This window comes from Carassius auratus, chromosome 45 (assembly GCF_003368295.1).
Source record: "Carassius auratus strain Wakin chromosome 45, ASM336829v1, whole genome shotgun sequence".
Taxonomy (NCBI): Eukaryota; Metazoa; Chordata; class Actinopteri; order Cypriniformes; family Cyprinidae; genus Carassius; species Carassius auratus.
In genome coordinates, this window is record NC_039287.1 from 8,887,795 (window position 1) to 8,908,951 (window position 21,157).

At 36.5% G+C, this 21,157-nt stretch overlaps 2 protein-coding genes across 4 annotated transcripts; both read left to right on the plus strand.

Annotated features, from left to right (window-relative positions):
• The first annotated feature begins 6,904 nt into the window (after positions 1-6,904).
• LOC113063167 (E3 ubiquitin/ISG15 ligase TRIM25-like) lies at positions 6,905-18,736 on the plus strand. 2 transcript variants are annotated; one of them, XM_026233389.1, is made up of 11 exons: positions 6,905-6,978; positions 13,185-13,763; positions 14,795-14,890; positions 15,029-15,262; positions 15,649-15,808; positions 16,438-16,557; positions 16,661-16,756; positions 17,038-17,154; positions 17,289-17,384; positions 17,951-18,058; positions 18,242-18,591. In XM_026233389.1, exons 2-11 carry the CDS (start codon positions 13,185-13,187, stop codon positions 18,325-18,327), a joined length of 1,692 nt encoding a protein of 563 aa, XP_026089174.1. In that variant the 5' UTR covers positions 6,905-6,978; the 3' UTR covers positions 18,328-18,591. The 2 variants fall into 2 exon arrangements, with proteins under 2 accessions (XP_026089174.1, XP_026089175.1); XM_026233390.1 differs by lacking the exon at positions 6,905-6,978 and having other exon boundaries at positions 13,102-13,763; positions 18,242-18,736.
• On the plus strand, positions 6,914-12,337 carry LOC113063157 (uncharacterized). 2 transcript variants are annotated; one of them, XM_026233372.1, is made up of 14 exons: positions 6,914-7,557; positions 8,603-8,698; positions 8,837-9,070; positions 9,195-9,354; positions 9,448-9,579; positions 9,770-9,865; positions 9,987-10,115; positions 10,216-10,317; positions 10,697-10,816; positions 10,965-11,057; positions 11,400-11,471; positions 11,563-11,667; positions 11,992-12,081; positions 12,175-12,337. In XM_026233372.1, exons 1-14 carry the CDS (start codon positions 6,979-6,981, stop codon positions 12,198-12,200), a joined length of 2,034 nt encoding a protein of 677 aa, XP_026089157.1. In that variant the 5' UTR covers positions 6,914-6,978; the 3' UTR covers positions 12,201-12,337. The 2 variants fall into 2 exon arrangements, with proteins under 2 accessions (XP_026089157.1, XP_026089158.1); XM_026233373.1 differs by lacking the exon at positions 11,400-11,471.
• Positions 18,737-21,157: the final 2,421 nt, after the last annotated feature.

Below are 21,157 nucleotides of genomic sequence, written 5' to 3' on the forward strand. Positions count from 1 at the left end.
AATATAATATGCATGCACAATAAACTATTGTAAAATGTGTTTACATAACTCGACAAAAGGTTTTGCAGGTTTTAATAAAATGTAAATTAATAATAAGCATCATAATAAGCATATTCCAGTACGCCGCTTCAAGCTTTCACAGTATCATCAACTCATTCATCAGAATCTTCGGTAATCCTCGGCTAACTTCGTCAAGGCTCATTTGGTTCTTGCTGAGACCTTGGTAATCCTCTGCAAACTTCGACAGTTGGTTGAACCAGCTCAATCGCTTCTTTCTGAGTTGGATGTGCTACTTCGGCTGTGCGTCCTGCGTCATCAGCCCGAAACTAAAGTTCGATGCAGTTCGACTTGAGAACCAGTTCAACTGGTTACTTCCTGAGAACTGGCTCAAAATGAAACTTTAGAGGCTGCCAGGGACATTAAGAAAAAAGCATTCAGGCAAATATCTACAAGTTTTTTTTACAGCCAGGTTTTGTATATAATTGTGCGCTTGTAAAATATTCTAACTCAAACTTTTCAAATTGTTGCCTTTAAAGATTTTAAAAATTGGCAGAAACTCAGTGGAGGTGACAGTGAAGTCATGCGATGGTGTAACTTTGTTTGTTTATATTGTTCTTTTATTTTGTCCAATTACATTTAGACAGCAAAACTGATAAAAGTTGCGTTCATTTATGATTATTATGATGAGTGAAACACCTGAGAAGAATAAGCTTGCTTTTTTTTTTTTTTTTTACTAGTTTCCAAAAAGTCAGCAGGAAAATCCTACCGGCTTTGTCAAGGGAACCAAAATTATGCTAACTTCTAGGTTAGCCTACAAAAAATATGTAGCACTCAATAAAGAGATTTTCAGGAGATCTCCATCAAGTATAACAGTTAAGAATTTGAGGAAACTGGAATTCTAAATTGCAAGATGTGATAAAACTTATCAAAATAATTGAATAAATAAACATTTAATAAAAATTTTAAGAAACCAGTTAATAAATAAAAAAATACTCAAGAATCTGGAGTCTACTAAATCAAACTTCGAGCAAAGGGATGCGTAATTCATCACGTGACCGTCTCGTTCAGGCTCCACCCACACAGACTCACTCCCCCTCCCCCACTGCACTGACGTGGTCAAAAAGTGCGCTACCGGTAAGTAACAAAATAAATAAAAACCAGTGAAATAAACAACACACAGACTCTAAATACGAGTGTTCGGTTGACAATAATCCACTAGTTAAATATTAAAAGGAGGTTACTCACAGACTCCCTGACATGCGAGACGGGGAAACAAAGGTATAAACCTCTCTTCCGAGACGACAAAGATGGAAGCCATTTTGATTTTTCAAACGGGTCCGCTGGCTAGTCAACTTCGCCTTGTTTATGGTCAACCCAAACAGCATCTGCAACTTTTCCAAACCCTTACCGTGTCGACAAAATACACGGGAGAGTGAAATATATTTTTGGATACACACATACATGACATGCAAATAACAGGAGCGGCTAAACATGAACCGCACGCTCACTTCCGCAAACAAGCCACTTTTCGAAATCGACCGCGCGTTTAACCATCGCGGATCGAGATCATCTGAAGCGGTGCGACTAAATAATATATACTGTATTTAAGTCGCACGTCGCAATACACTTAGACTTACCTCGTGTTGTTCGTGTTCTGTGATGGCGAGCGTCATAAGCGTTGTAGGCCGGGGTTTAACAGTGAAGCTGCAGCTCCCTCGGGCCTCGCCAGCACAGATTGAGAGGAGCAGCAGCTGCGAGGAAGGGTAGTGGTGGGCAGAGCGAGGCTTCATGAAACACTGAAACAGTTGAAGCAAAGTGCCGTATTTGTTTCGAGGCTTCGAAACTTTACCGACACCCGTCTCCACGGTGACACCTAGTGGCCAATTGCCCATGTTATCTGAAACAACTTTGACAACAAGCCATTTAAAAATAAATAAAAATATTTTGTTTTCGTTAATGTGGTGATATTTTAAAATCCTATAATAATATCCTATATAATTCTATATCCATAATAATACTAGGTTTATTTTGGCTTCATGAAATGAATAAAACAAATATGCCACAAATGGTTCTAATTTTTTTTTTTTTTTTTAAAGATTTTTATTCAAAAAATATTAATTGCTCTGCTGTGGAAGGGCTTAGCCTACTTCTTTTTTTTACTGATAATTTCTCCAGCCTTAGAAAAAATCCTCTCACAAGGGACACTTGTTGCTGGCATGCAATATATTTTTTTAGCCAAGGACATACAAATGAGGAAAAAATCACAGCTCTCTCTTTCCAGTAACTTAGTGGATCATGGGTTCTTGGCAAAAATGCATCTTTTAGGTACTTTTTAACTTCTACTGTGGCATCTGCTGTGGCACTGTGTAATCGCCTGGGTTTCATGGATACGACTAATCAAAAGTTCCCATAAACTGTCCTGGGTTTCTGTTGTTTGATGTTGTTTGTTGATGATGATGATGATGGGCCTGATGTTGACTGTGGCTCTGAATGAAAGTAAAAACAACAATTAGTTACTAAGTCTAAACTGACAGCATATATGAAGTATAAGTCACATAATTATTCAGATGACATAACTCCATAATGTCAGATGAAGAGTGAAATGCTTACCAGGAGTTGCTGTGTTTGAACGCATCAGCGAAGCACACTCCAGTTTTGGCAGGATTTCCAAAACCCACATTTTGAACCTTGGGTCCAGCAGTGTAGCCAGAGCCAAGGCTCTGAATGACTCGTACCCACCACATCTTGAGTGCAGACCTTCTTGCAGGTATGTGCCTGTTCAAAACACAAGCAAACCATATTGGTTATATTGATAAAAATAATATGACAGTTGTGGCCAATACATTACATACAGTAGTATGGTCATTGTGGGCCTACCCTAATTGTGCAGTTGATTCCTGTGCTGATTGGCCTTTTTTCTGCGATAGTTTGTGCTGCAACATCCTGTAAAGTTGTATGAGCTTTGAAGCAGACACTCTCTGTTCCTCTGACAACTCTGTCGTTGCGAGTTTGAAAGGCTGCAGTAGTGACAATGATTCTTGTATAATGTTATACTCAAAACTTGTCAGCGGAGCAGTATCACTGTTTAAATTTGATAGCGCTGCACCCACTGGCTCTCGTTGCTCATACAAGCGCTGCAACATGTCGTAAGTGCTGTTCCATCTTGTGTCCACCTCCTGCATCAGTTTCAGAGCTGGTCTGGCCCATCAAGCCCTGCATCTCCACAAGCTTGTCCTTTGCTTTGTAGCTGGATCTAAATAACCCCACTATCTTTCTGGCTTTCTGTCGTATTTCATTGATGAGTGGGGTTTGATCTAGGGCCTTTTTTACAATTAAATTTAAATTGTGGGCAAAACATGGGACATGCCGAAGGTTCAGTAGCTGGGCACTTAAGATCATGTTGGATGCATTATCAGTCACCATACACTGAACTTTGGTGGTTATTCCCCACTCGGCCATTAGCAAAGCTTTAGCCTCCATGAGATGCTGGGCTGTGTGTGTTTGGTAAAACCTCCTTACACCCAGTACAACAGTTGCCAGCTTTGCCTCTGGTGTTATGTAGTGGCAAGTAACACCAAGGTATCCGTCCATATTAATGGAGGACCACATGTCAGCTGTAAGGCTAACAAAATCTGCCTTTTTTAGGTCCTCCATTGTCTTCTCCTTAGAAATGTTGTACCTTTCGGTTACCATCGTTTTAAGTGCCTTCCGGGATGGGAGGACATAGCTTGGATCAAGTTTGTTCACAAAAGCCATGAAACCCTCATCCTCCACGATAGTGAAGGGCTGCAAATCCTTTACCACCATGTCTACAAGAGCCTCATCCAATTCCCTCTGTCTGCCTTTTAAAAGAAAATAAAGATAAAAGATTAAAAGTACTTTCACAAAACTAAATTTCAAAAAAATAAAAGCTTTTTCAAGTTTGGAAAAGTTTATGCTCAGTGTGCAAAGACAGATCAAATACAATATAAAATTACAACAATTAGGAAAACCAAAATGTTGTCTTCAAGCCTATAAAAATATCTATGTAATACAGTGACTACGTTTGTGAGATGTTACATTTACATATTCAGAGTGAAGCTGTTTTCAACATGATTGGGAGTTTTGGAAAAGATTGACGTTACGTTGTAAGGCTGGTGGACACAAGCCTAAGTCTATTTAAAACTATGGACTTTCTAAACAGTGTTACATGAAGTACATATTATATCAAACAATGTATACCTTGTTTAGATGGCCCAGCAGTGTCAGTAGCAGGCCTAGGTACAGGGGGAATGTTACCATCCTCTGCACACTGCAAAATGGCAGGATGAGTGCTCCTCAAATGGCGCATCATGGATGATGTATTGTTGAAGTAACACAATACATACATCTCACTTTATTTGGGGTTTCCAAATGGAAATGCTCCCACACCACAGATTTACGGCATCTCTTCTGTGGAGCCTCCATTTCTATCTATTCTATTAATGTCTATATATATCTATCTATCTATGAATCTATATATTTATGAAAGTATATATATATATAGGTTATATGAATCTCTCTCTCTCTCTCTCTCTCTATATATATATAATATATGAATCTATATATAAATTTATATATCTATGAATCTATCTATCTATATATATATGAATCTATCTAAATTCTATATCTCTAACTACTGTGCTATCTGTCAATATCTAACTTAGCCTATATAAATGTGTCACTATATCTATCCTAACTATCTGTCACTGTCTTTAGTTTATCAGTAAATATATTTAACTTAAATGTAACCTAAATATAACTAACTAAATCGCACTATAAATGTCAATAAATCGTAAACGCTATCTCAAAATCTTTCTCCTCTCACAAAAACCCACGAGGTGAAGGTGCATTAACTCCTCTTTTAAACTTTGTGGCAGTTGAGACAGATGTGCGATTGTGTGGTTTGTTCCCGCCCCTGTCAATCAAACGCAGACTCGGCAAAGCGTGCCACCTGTCGGTCGAGACACTTATGAAACGCGCAGAAGCTTCGTTTAGCCATAGTCACGTGACATGGGTGTTTTGAATCACAGTTCGGAGCAGTGTTTCGAAACATCTACGCTTCGGGATCTCGACACTGTGTCGAAACGTTAGTTTCGCGTCAGCCATCCCTAGTGAAGGGCCGATGGGGGCGGACCCCTGCCTCTTGATCGACAGCAGGACATCCAGGGACGGGGAGCCCCGAACAAAAGCGTCTGTGATTCTACATTGGGCCCCAACTTCAACAATGCACATCTTGTTTTCGAGGCATCTTAAAAATCAAATGGACACGCAAGAATTTATGATTTCACAAAGTACGCTACACACTGATATATTTATTTGTCTCATTTCTCAGCCATCCCCACAGCCCAAAGAAGAGTTTTTAATTGATGTAGATAACATTCAGAAAATAATTTACATTTGAAAGATTTACGTTTTATTCAAAGTTATATTGAAGGCAGTGTCAGATAGTAACTTTGTTATTAAGTAGGCCTAGCAATATTTGATTTTCTGGGGCATTTTTACATTTACGGCCGTTTTCTTTCCATGTATTGTAACAAATATAAACATTATTTTAAGGAAATTAACATAACTATTCATTAAAAATGGTTTCTGTATGCTGGGGTACACAGACATTTGAGAAGCTGGAAGTGATTTTGAAGGAGATAGAAACTAAAACTGAAAATAAAAATGCATAATTTTAGAAAAAAAATTGTAGGCCTATTATTTGATTCCTAATGTGATGGAAAGTGGCTGGAAGTGTTAAACAATTTGGTTAATAAAATCATATTTATTAATAATATTCAGTTACTTTTTTGACCACACATTTCATCACTCCCTTTTGCCATTCAATTACTAGGAGTGTATTAAATGTTTTTGAAATATAGTTAAAAAGATGATTGTGTAAAGAAATTGTGTGCATGAATGTGACAGTATTCTGGGGGAAAAAACATCCCAGTTGTGACTTAAAATAAAATAAATGTCAAGTATTATACAGAATAACTAGTGTTTAAGTAATTAGGCAGGGACATTGTAAAGTACTCTCTGCCTTTAACTTAAGCTGTCTGGCATTTTCTAAAAACAACACAGTTTTCCGTATTGGGAAGTGAGTTGTGGCTTTCATTGCTATAATACTGTGAGATAAGTGCTTCTGTCTTCAATCGGTTCAAGTCCTATCAATGGGACTTTTCTTTCTTTTCACCAATTTTGGGAATTTGCGTTTCTCCTCTAACTCAAGCTGTGTGTGTCCCTTTGGGCTCCATTTGTTCGACAACACACAATAGTACAGTCTTCTCAAATCAGATGACATTCTCTTAATTTCCTCGCTTAGCCTACCTAGAAAACATTAAACTGATGGTGGGAGAGAATTCTTCAGATCGATGCTAAGACTGAATGAGGTTGTCTATGCATGCATCTGTTATATGGTTCATGAGACCTGATCAAGATTTGTTATACTCTACTCACTGTCTCCATCTGGTGGTTATCTACTAAAAGACACTATCGGAAATAAAAACACTCACTTTAGCTCTTCGCGATTACTCAGTCGCCCAGAATCACATTTTATACTTTCTATTTTATAAAATACAGGGTGTATTTTTTTATGTCTGCACTCAAAACCATAACTTATTATTTATAACGACGAACTTTTCAAGCCATAAAATAGGTCAAAGGTCAAAGTTCCTCGAACATTTCCTGTCACCTCACTATGACGGACGCAACGAATTGTTATCAGGTAATTACAAAAAAATCCTTCAGTTCTGAATCTAAACTGTAATCATGTGTTGTTTGTGTCTTTCAGAATTATTATTAGCCTTTTATTATTATTTTTAATCAGTTTTAAACACGAATTCTTTACTTTCACTTTTACTCTTTTTCGATTACACAACGAATTCTTTTTTCAGGTCTTTGATAAACACCTTTTTTTAAACGACAACTGCAAAGCAGATCTTCAGTGTTGTTTTCGCGCGTGTTAGTAGAATAATGGCAGAAGCTATACCTCGAGATCACGACCAGTACAGCTGCTCAATATGTTTGGACTTGTTGAAGGATCCCGTGACAATTCCGTGTGGACATAGTTACTGCATGAGCTGTATTAACGAGTGCTGGAATACAAATGATCTGAACGGGATCTATAGATGTCCACAATGCAGACATGCCTTCAAAACAAAGCCTCCACTCAACAGAAGTACAGTGCTTGCTGAAATCATGGAGAAACTGAGGAGCACAGAGCTGCAAGTGTCAGAGTCTGCTCAAAGTCTTGCTGGACCTGGAGAGATTGCGTGTGATTTCTGTGCTGGAGAAATGATCAGAGCTGTCAAGTCTTGTCTGGAGTGTCGAGTCTCTTACTGTGAAACACATGTACAACCCCACTATAATGTTCCTGCCCTGAAGAAACACAAGCTGGTGAAAGCTGCAGTCATTCCAGTCTGCCCCAAACATGACAAGCTCCTTGAGGTTTACTGTCGGACGGACCAGAAATGTGTCTGCATGCACTGCTTATTGGATGACCACAAGAGCCATGACACAGTGCCATCTACAATAGAGCGCAACGAGAAACAGGTGAAGATGCCCATCTTTTTTTTTTCTTCTTTAATTACTTGTAAGGGGTGTCAATTGAATTATTTTTTGTGTGTGTGATTAATCGCACAAATAAGGATAGGCAATTTAACACATTCATTTGATCATCATTTGCTATATCCAGCAAACCATCAGTCTGAAGAGTAATTGAAACCAAATTTTATTTCCTGCAAGCTTTTTTCAAAGTAAATTTAGATATTTGTCCAAAAAAAGGACCCCTATTAACTACTTGATACAAGGAGGTCTATATTTAATACATTTATGCATACCAAAGCACACATGAAAAACAGACAGTCACAGTGGTTAGCAGGCTATGCGTACAGTGCAACAGAAAAGAGTTTGTTCACAATTGTAAAAAGTTCAGTTGTGGTACCGAAGACGACCACATGGAGATGTTGAAAAATGTCTAAACTTGACCTGACTTTATATACAGTAGGCCTGCACGGACCCATTCAGTATGATTAAACAAAGCAGCATACACATGACATATCAAAATATTTTCCTGAATGTGTGTGGAAACAATGACAATGTACAGAAATCTGTATTTACATAAATACTATGTGCAGCCACAGCGCACATTACACATATTGTTTGTATATCAATCAAACGGACTTGTGTCCGTGCTTACTATACAACACCTGATACCGCTCACCACAGTTGTCCTTACCTTGATTACAATATTCATTCTGCAAAACTTTACCAGTGAGATGCTGGTTTGTTTTATCCAGCCAAAAAGTTTGCATATCATTTGGCCTTACAGCAGTGGGATGTTTTGACATTCGGTTCAGCTTGTATTTTACACAGACTGTCAAATGACGTAATTTTGCATACTTTAGTCATTCATTTGCGTTTAATTATAAACCGTTAAGGATTTTGAATTAACCACATGTTTTACATTATTAATCGCGGCGCATAATGCATAACTTTGACAGCTCTACTCATATCATTACATAATAAATAAATAAAAAAATGCTAATAACCAGTTATTTCAGTAATATTAAACAGACTGCGACTGATTTCCCCTTAGATCAAACTCACAGACACTCAAAAGAAAGTCAAGCAGATAATCCAGGCAAAAGAAAAAGAGCTGCAGAAAATGAATATGGACATTGCCTCCCATTCAGTAAGTTCTGATCTAAAACAAACAGCTTTCACACTTTTACAGAATTGCTTGGCATTTATCAGACACATGGTTAATCACTATCATGTTGGATCTTGTGATTTGTATACAACATTTTTGTTTTGCTTTGGTTCTTCTCAGGATTCTGTGAAGAAGGCAGTGGAGAACAGTAAGAAAGTCTTCAGTGAATTAGCCAAATTAATTGAGAAAAAAGGCAATGAGGTGATAGAAAAGATAAAAGCTGAAGAAAAGGCTGATCTGGATCAAGGTACAAAGCTACAAAAGACGTTGCAAGAAGAAATTACTGAGCTGAAGAAGAGGGAAGGAGTTCTTGAGGATCTTCTACAGACAGATGACAACATCCAATTTCTTCAGGTACAAACACTATAAACAATATGATTATATTAGAAGCAAGAATTATAAGAAAAAGGACTGTTCATATATTGACAGTTTTTCTGAAATTTATATGACTTAAGTTCTTGAATATTTTCCCCCACAGAATTATGAGTCTGTGTCCTCTTCATCTGGAACTGATAAGTTGCCGAGTTTCTCATTTCAGCCGTACTGCTCTTTTGAGGACATAAGAAAACTCATATGTGAGCTTGCCGGGAGACTGGAGACTACTTGCACACAGGAAATAAGCAAAACAATTACTAAAGGTAAAGTAACAAATCATTTTTAATTAATGACTTCTTCTATCTAATTGTATTTGTGAGTGATGAAATGGTTTAATGTAATCTCTTTACTTTTAGTTTCAGATTTGTCGGCAAAAAGGCCTACAATTGAGATTGTAGTTGGAGACAGAGTCCGTGTGAAGCCGTCTGTTGTTACTCCAACACACAAATGGGGATCGGTTACTCAATTTAGCATTGGTGTTGTCAAAAGTGAGAGCACTGATTGATATTGATTTGTATTTATATTAGGCATGAAGATTCATGTTATTTACCACAATTAGTAAAATGATATATATACACACACACATATATATAAAACCATAGTTTCACTTAACGTCTATAGTACCACAGAATGTGATAGTTACCCTTACTGATTTTTATATTTTTTTTACTTCTGCAGAAATTCAGGGCAATCTTTTGACGGTAGATTTCCCCGAACAAAGAAACTGGACTGGTGTAGTTTCAGAAATGGAGCGTGTGACCAGTGCTGGTTCAGGTAATCTACCTTATTCATCCAAAAAAAAAAAAACATTCAGAGATATGTAGAACATCTGACTTCTAGAACATTACACATTTCATCTTTGCAGTTTGCAATATTTTGTAATATCTTGTTTCAGATTCGTCAACCAAAAATGATCCATTCAACATCAAAGTTGGAGACAAAGTCAGAGTGAAACCTTCAGTTATTACCCCAAAACATAACTGGGGTAGAAACGTCACTCATAAGAGTGTGGGTGTGGTGAAAGGCAAGATCTGGATTTTTTTCCCTCATATACTGTAAATAATTTGTTATAAAGCAATTCTCACTAAACAACCGGTGTTAATATGAACTTGTTCTCTGTTTAGACATTAAAAGCGATGGGAGTGTGGTTGTTGACTTCCCTGGACATGCAAACTGGAAAGGAATTCTCACTGAAATGGAGCAAGTAACTGATGATGATGAGATTGGTAAATAAATACATGTTTTAAGTAGCAACATCAGCAGAAACCTACTTAAAAAATAAGATTCATATTAAAGATTCTATGATAAAGATACCACTGAAGAATCACTTTATCTTAGTGTGAATAATATTTTAATAATATAAAGAACCTTCTGTGCAATGGAAAGATTTCATGGATGTTAATGGTTCTTCATGACACCATCATGACACCAATGCCTTTATTTTTAAGAGTGAATATGACTCTAAGCAGTACATATCTAAAGAGTCTATTTTAATAAAACAGTTGCCCTTCTGTAGAATGTGGCACAAAATGTTTAAAACAACCAAATTTGATCAATGAGAGAATAATCAATGAGAGTCTTCCATCAAACACTGTGACATTTCAGGACCTTCAAGTCTGGACTCCAGTATTAAGATTGGAGACCAAGTTCGTGTGAAGTCATCTGTTGTTACTCCAACACACAAATGGGGAGCAATCACTCACAAAAGCATAGGTGTTGTAAAAAGTAAGTTTCACAATTCACATTAATCATATAAATTTCTGAAAATTATGAATGTTGGAAGAAATGATTATAGTCTCACTGAATGCCTGTCACCACAGAGTGAGAAAAAGCAGCATACTAAACATTAATGGTTTGTTTTTAATGTTTGCAGAAATTCAGGGCGAGTCTTTGACTGTAGATTTCCCTGAGCAAAAAAACTGGACCGGTATCATTTCAGAAATGATTGTGGCCAGCACTGGTCCAGGTAATTTGTTTTGTATTTAATAAAGACATAATCATTTAAATAATTGCAGATAGTTTCTTAGCTGCATATTAAGATTGGAGACGAAGTTTGTGTGAAGCCATCTGGAGTTACACCAACACACAAATGGGCAGCATTCACTCACAAAAGCATTGGTGTAGTCAAAAGTGAGAGCACTGACTGACCGGCAATGATTTCATTATTAACATTATGCATTCCTCATGAATTGTGCTTTTTCCAGAATAAATTGAATGATGATTGAATATTTTTTGTAGGCTCACTGTGTGCCACAGAGTGAGAAAATAGGACATTCGTTTATTAAAAAAAATCATTTTATTTCTTCAGATATTCTGAATCAGTCTTTGAATGTAGATTCAAATTTTTCCGAAATGGAGATTGTGACCATTGCTGATTTAGGTAATCTTCCCATACTATTTTTTTGTAGATGGAAGTGAAAATGAGTTTTGTATAATCTTAATTTTTATATTTGGTAACAAAAAATTTTCAGTTGACATCAAGGTTGGAGACAGAGTCCGAGTGAAATCTTCAATAATTACTCCAAAACACAACTGGGGTGGACATGTCACACACAAGAGTGTTGGTGTGGTAAAAGGCAAGATCTGTGTATTTTTCTCAAAGAACAAACTTGAATAGACTACTTTATTATATTTATCATATACACTGGCAGTCAAAAGTTTGGAATAAGTATGATTTTTTGTGTTTTTTTCTTTTCTTTTTAAAGACGTCTCTTATGTTCACCAAGCTGCATTTATTTTATGAAAAATACAGTTAAATTGTGAAATATTTTTACAATGTAAAATATTTTTTTTTTGCTATTTTAATATATTTTATTGTACACAGTATATTAACATTTAGTATAGACAGAGTTGCTCTTGGAAGTGATGTATTTTAAGTGGCTGTCCTCTCATCTGGCTAGATATCAAATCTGAGGATGTGATCGTGGATTTTCCAAAACACAAAGGCTGGAAAGGCATTCTTTCTGAGATGGAGTTGGTAAACGACTCAGGTCAGTTACTTTCACATGTGTTTTTTCCCCTGAATTAGTTTTTGTTCCCGCCAACATGCAACCAAAATCTTTAGCCTTTCTGTTTTTCTACAGACACTGGCATTTCAGGATCCCCCTAGATCGTGAGGATGTGACTGTGGACGTCGCTGCTTACCATTTGCTTTTGCGAATGAGCTTCCACTTAAACTTGCCAATGTCTTTATTTTTAAGTTTGTAGTCATGTGAACATGAAAAAAATAAATTGAAAAAACATACATTTGCGGATTCAGTCTTATGGTTTTCATACTGGTGTCCTTCACAGCAAAGGAGAGATATTATGAAAGAAGTTAACTTAAATGGTTCTTTTCCTTCAAATTCATTTGCATTTTGTGTCTTCCATTTGTCTCATGTATGATTGCATCACAATTTATAAGCTACAGCATGTGTGCTGCAGTTTCAAAGAATCTTTCTACATGTATACTGTAGACACTGATTTTAATCAAATATATATATATATATATATATATATATATATATATATATATATATATATTCTCTTTTGAGTGAATTAAATAAATAGCACTGGTATTCAACCATTGTTGCTAAAGAGTAGGCATGTGTGTATACATATTGGCCTACAAGTATCTGTGGCTCTTGTTTGGTATATTTCTTCCTAGCTGAGTTTGTTTCAATTAAAGCATCATGACAAGCTAATTATTTTTTATAGAAGAACATACTGTGTTGACCAATCAGTTCAGTTCGAGTTTCAGGTTCGACAGAACTACATTACCCAACAGGCTTTGTGGCTGCCTGACTAAAACGCGTCCGGTTTTTGTCAGAAAAACTACGAGGTGTCTCCGTCTAATGGTGATACTGAAAACCCAAACATTCACACGGCAACATTCAAAGATCTACGACTAAAACTTAAAGCACACCAGTCTCTGTAACGAGGAAAATAAAAAACATTTTTTTTTACCCTTCCCAACTTACATAAGTTCTTACATTTGTATCACTGTGTTTGTATATATTATGATGAATCGTTCCTTACTTTCACTTTCACTCCTACATTTATACCTTCACTTGCATCCATGGTTCTTTACTAACACGAGGAGATTTTACCAGACATGGCAGAAGCTATACCTCGAGATCACGACCAGTACAGCTGCTCAATATGTTTGGACTTGTTGAAGGATCCCGTGACAATTCCGTGTGGACATAGTTACTGCATGAGCTGTATTAACGAGTGCTGGAATACAAATGATCTGAACGGGATCTATAGATGTCCACAATGCAGACATGCCTTCAAAACAAAGCCTCCACTCAACAGAAGTACAGTGCTTGCTGAAATCATGGAGAAACTGAGGAGCACAGAGCTGCAAGTGTCAGAGTCTGCTCAAAGTCTTGCTGGACCTGGAGAGATTGCGTGTGATTTCTGTGCTGGAGAAATGATCAAAGCTGTCAAGTCTTGTCTGGAGTGTCGAGTCTCTTACTGTGAAACACATGTACAACCCCACTATAATGTTCCTGCCCTGAAGAAACACAAGCTGGTGAAAGCTGCAGTCATTCCAGTCTGCCCCAAACATGACAAGCTCCTTGAGGTTTACTGTCGGACGGACCAGAAATGTGTCTGCATGCACTGCTTATTGGATGACCACAAGAGCCATGACACAGTGCCATCTACAATAGAGCGCAACGACAAACAGGTGAAGATGCCCATCTTTTTTTTCTTTAATTACTTGTAAGGGCTGTCAATAGAATTCTTTTCTTTATCACATCGTTTTTGTGTGATTAATCGCACTCTTATCAAAAAATAAGGATAGGCAATTTAACACATTCATTTGCTATATCCAGCAAACCATCAGTCTGAAGAGTAATTGAAACCAAATTTTATTTCCTGCAAGCTTTTTCCAAAAAAAGGACACCTATTAAACAATTGATACAAGGAGGTCTATAATTAATAAATTTATGCATACCAAAGCACACATGAAAAACAGACAGTCACAGTGGTTAGCAGGCTATGCGTACAGTGCAACAGAAAAGAGTTTGTTCACAATTGTAAAAAGTTCAGTTGTGGTACCGAAGACGACCACATGGAGATGTTGAAAAATGTCTAAACTTGACCTGACTTTATATACAGTAGGCCTGCACGGACCCATTCAGTATGATTAAACAAAGCAGCATACACATGACATATCAAAATATTTTCCTGAATGTGTGTGGAAACAATGACAATGTACAGAAATCTGTATTTACATAAATACTATGTGCAGCCACAGCGCACATTACACATATTGTTTGTATATCAATCAAACGGACTTGTGTCCGTGCTTACTATACAACACCTGATACCGCTCACCACAGTTTTCCTTACCTTGATTACAATATTCATTCTGCAAAACTTTACCAGTGAGATGTTGGTTTGTTTTATCCAGCCAAAAAGTTTGCATATCATTTGGCCTTACAGCAGTGGGATGTTTTGACATTCGGTTCAGCTTGTATTTTACACAGACTGTCAAATGACGTAATTTTGCATACTTTAGTCATTCATTTGCGTTTAATTATAAACCGTTAAGGATTATGAATTAACCACATGCTTTACATTATTAATCGAGCCACATAATGCATAACTTTGACAGCTCTACTCATATCATTACATAATAATAATAATAATAAAAAATGCTATTAACAAATTATTTCAGTAATATTAAACAGACTGCGACTGATTTGTCCTTAGATCAAACTCACAGACACTCAAAAGAAAGTCAAGCAGACAATCCAGGCAAAAGAAAGAGAGCTGCAGGAGATGAATATGGACATTGCCTCCCATTCAGTAAGTTCTGATCTAAAACATATAACTTTCACACTTTTACAGAATGACTCTACATTTATCAGACACATGGTTAATCACTATCATGTTGGATCTTCTTTTTTGTATATAACATTTTTGTTTTGCTTTGGTTCTTCTCAGGATTCTGCGAAGAAGGCAGTGGAGAACAGTAAGAAAGTCTTCAGTGAATTAGCCAAATTAATTGAGAAAAAAGGCAATGAGGTGATAGAAAAGATAAAAGCTGAAGAAAAGGCTGATCTGGATCAAGGTACAAAGCTACAAAAGAAGCTGCAAGAGGAAATTACTGAGCTGAAGAAGAGGGAAGGAGTTCTTGAGGATCTTCTACAGACAGATGATAACATCCAATTTCTTCAGGTACACTTTGCTTTAAGCGAAAGATTTAAGACTATCAAGAGTTATACATTAAATGCTCTCTGTGGTACTTAATTCTGATTGGTCTATGGTGGCATTCATCAGTCAGATATTTCCTAATATTTGCTGTCGATTGGCAAAGCTGTATACCAGCCTGCTCATCTGGGTAACTGAAACAGGTGTTATTTTCATGTCTCTTTTTTTCACACAAATGCAACTGCCATATTTCATCTCAGTTATCAGTTTTAATGAAAATGGCCTTGGACGACTTCATTATTATTACTGTATTATTGTTACAGTTGCTGTTAAAATGTTCTACACGTTGCACTTTTTTAAGTGTTGTATATAACACAGTAGAAAACACTAAACTGGACTGAACTTTTCTGCAGAATTTTGAGTCTGTGTCCTCTTCTTCTGGGTCTGATGGCTTCCCCAGTCACTCTTTTAAGCCTTGCTGCCCTTATCCAGATGTAAACAATCTTGTTTGTGAACTTAAAAAGCAGCTGGAGACTATTTTCAACCAAGAAATAAATGAAACTGTTCAAAAAGGTAAGAGTTACTAAAAGTTACTTCCACTTGTTGTATTGGATTGTACCTCTGAGTGATGAAATATGCCTATAGGTTTTACCAGTTTAAGATCTGGCCATAAATAACAATCAAGTCTTCATTCAGGTTGGAGACAGAGTCAGAGTGAAACCTTCCATTAAAACCCCAAAATATGATTGGGGTAGCACTGTCACACATAAGAGTGTGGGAGTAGTAAAAGGCAAGATCTGTGTTATTCTCATAAACACAAACGGTACATTATGCTGCAAAACATCACAAACTAGTATGTGCAGCACTCACATTTGCATGTTCTTCTTTTATATATTAAAAGCGATAATTGTTTGGTCATTGACTTTCCTGGATTTGCAAGCTGGAGAGGACTTATTTCTGAAATTGAGCCAGTAACTGATGATGATGACAGTGGTAAATATACAAAACAGAAATAAAATGTTTCCTCATCTAATTAGTAAAAATCAGATAAGGCCTTGTTTGTATAAAGATTTTTGTTGCAGAAATTTGACATTTACATACTTGAGGATACCATACTCTTTTAACCCAGCTGTTTATCTACAGAGTGAAACATCTGAGACTGCCACAGAGGAAATTCATAAGATATGATTCTGTTCTTTCAGGATCTTTAAAGCTCAACTGCAATATTAAAATAGGAGACAAGGTCTGTGTGAAGCCATCTGTAGAAACGCCCAAATATCTCTGGGGTTCAGTCAGCCATAAAAGCATTGGCAGTGTCATAAGTAAGGACATCATCTGTTGTGATCTGACAGATTGAAACAGTTATTGCTACAATCACTCATATTTTAGATAATAATAAGATAATAAAAGATTTCCTCTCTCTAGATGTGCAGGGTGAGTCTGTGACAGTAAATTTCCCTGAGCAGGAAGGTTGGATTGGTGACGTTTCTGAAATGGAGCTTGTAGTCAGTACTGATTTAGGTATTAATAACTGAATAATTAAATCAATAGTAAAATGTATATAACATATGTATTTTTAGATGCTTGAATGTGTTTCAAACAATTACTTTGTTATATGGCATTTTAATAATTCATCACCACGCACTCAGTGTGTGCCTGTTTTAAGTACATGGTCCAGACATTGATTTAATAGAGATTATTTTCATAGTATATTTTTGCACAATATAGATGAATGACAATATCTTCAAGATTCTAGGTGTAATGTAATAGCTCTATGCTTAATGAGTAACACTACTTCTTAGGGTTCCCCAGTCATGCCTACTTCAAGACAGGAAACAGAGTCAGGGTGAAATCTTCAGTGAAAGATCCAAAACATGGATGGGGATCAGTCACTCACAACAGCATCGGTGTCATTAAAAGTAAAGACACTCAGCATCTTTCTCTGATTTTACTCATTCAAATGCATTGCGAGATACCTGTAAATGAAATTAAACACAATCATTTACACATCAATTGATGTTGGGGTTATTAATGACTTTCTGATCTTCGGCAGGAATTCAGGGCGAGTCTTTGACTGTGGAATTCCCAGAGCAGACGGATTGGACTGGTATCGCTTCAGAAATGGAACTCATAAATGGTGATTTTTCAGGTAATTTGATGGATATTAGGACATTATTAAACAAAAACCTGTAAAAAAACAAAAAATAAACAATTGGCAGCATATTATTATATGTTTATTTTAGACAAAATTGTTGGTTAAACATGAAATGTATCATTCCATATGTAATTCATTATTAACGTGCTATGGTTAACTGACTCTGTTTATTATCTCTGTAAAATCTGCAATTGCATGTATTCTAGTGCTATTTTAGTATCATAAATATATTATTATATTTTTTTATTATATATTTCAAATTAGTTTTTTTCTGATTTGCATTTCACTTTAGATAATGTTTTAGTAATTTTGTTGCTACTTTTTTATTTTTTTGTGTTTTCTTTATATAGTTTTTATTATTTTGATTTGAGTTTGAGTTTATTTTACTTTAGTTAACTTTTTAGTAACTTTTTTTTAAGTAAATGTTTATTTATTTTTCACAGAGCAACAATTTTTTTAACGGTTTGAATTTTTGTTTACATTTTATTTTACTGTACTAACCCTGACCCATTCCTCCATGACTTTAAAACTGACATTGCAAATATTTCTTTATAATTCAGAGGTGCTCAGTTTAAGGCCTGGAGTGAGGGTCCGTGTTAAACCCACCATCAGAACTCCAGCACATGGCTGGGGAAGTGTCACCAAGGACAGCATTGGAGTGGTCGTAGGCAAGTGTTATTAGCAAGTTAGCATCACCTGAAGAACTACAGTATTAAATCACAGCTAACATTTTCTACCAGTTTCATAAGAGTCAGTTACATTTTCTTAGAATATAGACAATAGATAATCACCAAATACATAATTGTCAAAGGATATCAGTAACAATGTCTTTCTTCCCAATGTCTTAACAGCTATAGATGGAACCAAAGTGACTGTGAACTTTCCTGAACAGTTTAGTTGGACTGGCATTGTCTCAGAGATGGAGGCTGTACCTTAATAATGATACACAGCATCCAGGAGCTGTTCACTGTATGTACACTGCAAAAGGGTTAAGAATATAGATTATGTTTAGGGCTAATGAGTTTGATCTTAACACCAGGGTTTAATGCACAGATTAAAAATGCCCACTGGGACCCACTCAAAGAACCTATTTTAACTGTGAAACATAGTTATTACATAAACAAGATTGCATGCAAAAGGTATGTATACACCAGCGTAAAATATATATGCTGTATGCTGATACAGCCCATCCCTTGAGTGTGTTTCTTATTTTCTTTGTGATGGTATGACTCTGCAACTCTCTGTCTTTGTCTGATTATTTAAAGCTGCCACTGTGCAACTGTGTCTCATTTACTTGAGTACAAGAATCCGGAAGCAGAGCATGGCAAGAGAGAGGAGCAAACAAATACTCACAAGCAAACAAGCTTTATTTTTATTTTGTTTTCCTTCTTTATAGTAGTAATTGATTTGTTGTTAATGTTGTTAGTTAATGCATTGTTCAGTTCTATAAATTATTTGTCTCTGAGAGAAGGCAAAGATATTAAAGCTGCAGTCGGTGACTTTTGACGCAGCGGTTAATAAACAGAACGTTTATTATGTCTATGAAGAATCACAAAGGTACTGGGTTACTCAGCCGCGGTACCCCCGAAGCAATCTAAAATAGTCTGAATATAAACACTTCTTATAGGTGTACCCTAGTGATTCAGGACAGGCTAAAAACACGGTTTGGAAAATGGATTCATGGTGTACTCACTTATTATATACATTTTGTAAATTTTGAACACATAAAAAAGTTACGGACCGCAGCTCTGATTGGTTGTTTCTTACCGGGAGCGATGTATTCCTTCCTTTTTTCACAGATTATCTGTCTCATATTCTACTGTCAGGGCATAATGACAGGTTTAACTAATATGTAAAAAAATATATATTTTTACAAAAGTTACCTACTGCAGCTTTAATGGCTCCAATCAAAAACTGAAAACTGCAAAAAGCTCTAAGGGTCATGCTCAAAAGTCCAGAACATTTAAGATGTCTCACTAATTAATATCTCACAAAATCTAATCTAAAATTTCAACTTTGGGAGTGCACTGGAGTTGAGAAACACAGCTGTAATATGGAGTTATTTGTACACGCACAAAACCAATGCAAATGGTGTGCTTCAAAAGACTTAAGACGATCTTTAATTTTATCTGAAAACAAAACTGCAAAACAACATTTTTTATTGTGTTCTGATCATTTGCATTAATTTATACAGGCATACTAAATTACTTTCAAATATAGCCTAAAGCAAATAAAGCTGAATGTGACTAACCTATAAACTTTCCCATCCATATAATTTCACATTCTGATGATACCTTAAGGACTGCGTTAATTTTTCGTGGCATAGATTCAACAAAGTTTTGGAAATATTCCTCAGGGATTTTAGTCCACATTGACATGATAGCATCACACAGTTGCTGCAGATTTGTTGGCTGCACATCCATGATGCAAATCTCCCGTTCCACCACATCCCAAAGCTGCTCTATTGGATTGAGATCTAGCGAATGTGGAGGCCATTTGAGTAAAGTGAACTAATTGTCATGTTCAAGAAACCAGTCTGGGATGATTTGAGCTTTGTGATTTGAGCCATCAGAAGATGGGTACACTGTTTTTATAAAGGGATGGACATGGTCAGCAACAATACTCCGGTACACTGTGGCATTTAAATGATGCTCAATTGGTATTAAGGGGCCCAAAGTGTGCCAAGAAAATACCACTCACACCATTACACCTCCAGCAGCCTGAACCATTGTGACAAGGCAGGATGGATCCATGCTTTCATGTTCTTTATGCCAAATTTTGAATCTGAATGTCGGAGCAGAAATCGAGACTTATCAGACCAGGCAACATTTTTCCAATCTTCTATTGTCCTATTTTGGTGAGCAAATTGTAGCCTCCGTTTCCTGTTCTTAGCAGACAGGAGCGACACCCGGTGTGGTCTAACCCTAATCAAACACATCTGTAAAATCTAATCAAGGTCTTCAGGATTACTAAGGCTACAGAAATGTGAGGTTTTTTTTCAAAGTTGGCGCTAAACTCTGCAGGAGATCGCCACTTCCAATTAGAACCTTTTCAAAAAAGTTCAAAAATGACCCTTTAAGGTTCCCCCACAGCTGCAATCTCCAGGAACCTCAAAAGGTAAATTTTTGAACCTTAAGAGTGCAAATGGCAAGGTCACCAACAGAGATCAGAAAACCATCATTATTGAACCAAAACAAACCAATTCTGGTTACATGTTAGTTTCACTGTTGTCAAATCTTGGTTTATATTGTACCACTCATCCCTTAATGGTAAAATAATGGTAAAGTACTGCTGGATGATGTTTTTTCCTGTTCCATCTGAGACAAACATACAGTATTGTTCAAAATAATAGCAGTACAATGTGACTAACCAGAATAATCAAGGTTTTTCGTATATTTTTTTATTGCTACGTGGCAAACAAGTTACCAGTAGGTTCAGTAGATTCTCAGAAAACAAATGAGACCCAGCATTCATGATATGCACGCTCTTAAGGCTGTGCAATTGGGCAATTAGTTGAATTAGTTGAAAGGGGTGTGTTCAAAAAAATAGCAGTTTGGCATTCAATCACTGAGGTCATCAATTTTGTGAAGAAACAGGTGTGAATCAGGTGGCCCCTATTTAAGGATGAAGCCAACACTTGTTAAACATGCATTTGAAAGCTGAGGAAAATGGGTCGTTCAAGACATTGTTCAGAAGAACAGCGTACTTTGATTAAAAAGTTGATTAGAGAGGGGAAAACCTATAAAGAGGTGCAAAAAATGATAGGC

Excerpts from the sequence above, each read along its gene's own strand:
- LOC113063157 (XM_026233372.1), top strand. The coding sequence starts at position 6,979 with ATGGCAGAAGCTATACCTCGAGATCACGACCAGTACAGCTGCTCAATA. Across the intron at positions 7,558-8,602 it reads TAGAGCGCAACGAGAAACAG|ATCAAACTCACAGACACTCA; the intron begins GTGAAGATGCCC and ends ATTTCCCCTTAG. Across the intron at positions 11,472-11,562 it reads TGTGACCATTGCTGATTTAG|TTGACATCAAGGTTGGAGAC; the intron begins GTAATCTTCCCA and ends AAAAATTTTCAG.
- LOC113063167 (XM_026233389.1), top strand. The coding sequence starts at position 13,185 with ATGGCAGAAGCTATACCTCGAGATCACGACCAGTACAGCTGCTCAATA. Across the intron at positions 16,558-16,660 it reads AAGCATTGGCAGTGTCATAA|ATGTGCAGGGTGAGTCTGTG; the intron begins GTAAGGACATCA and ends TCCTCTCTCTAG. Across the intron at positions 17,385-17,950 it reads CATAAATGGTGATTTTTCAG|AGGTGCTCAGTTTAAGGCCT; the intron begins GTAATTTGATGG and ends TTTATAATTCAG.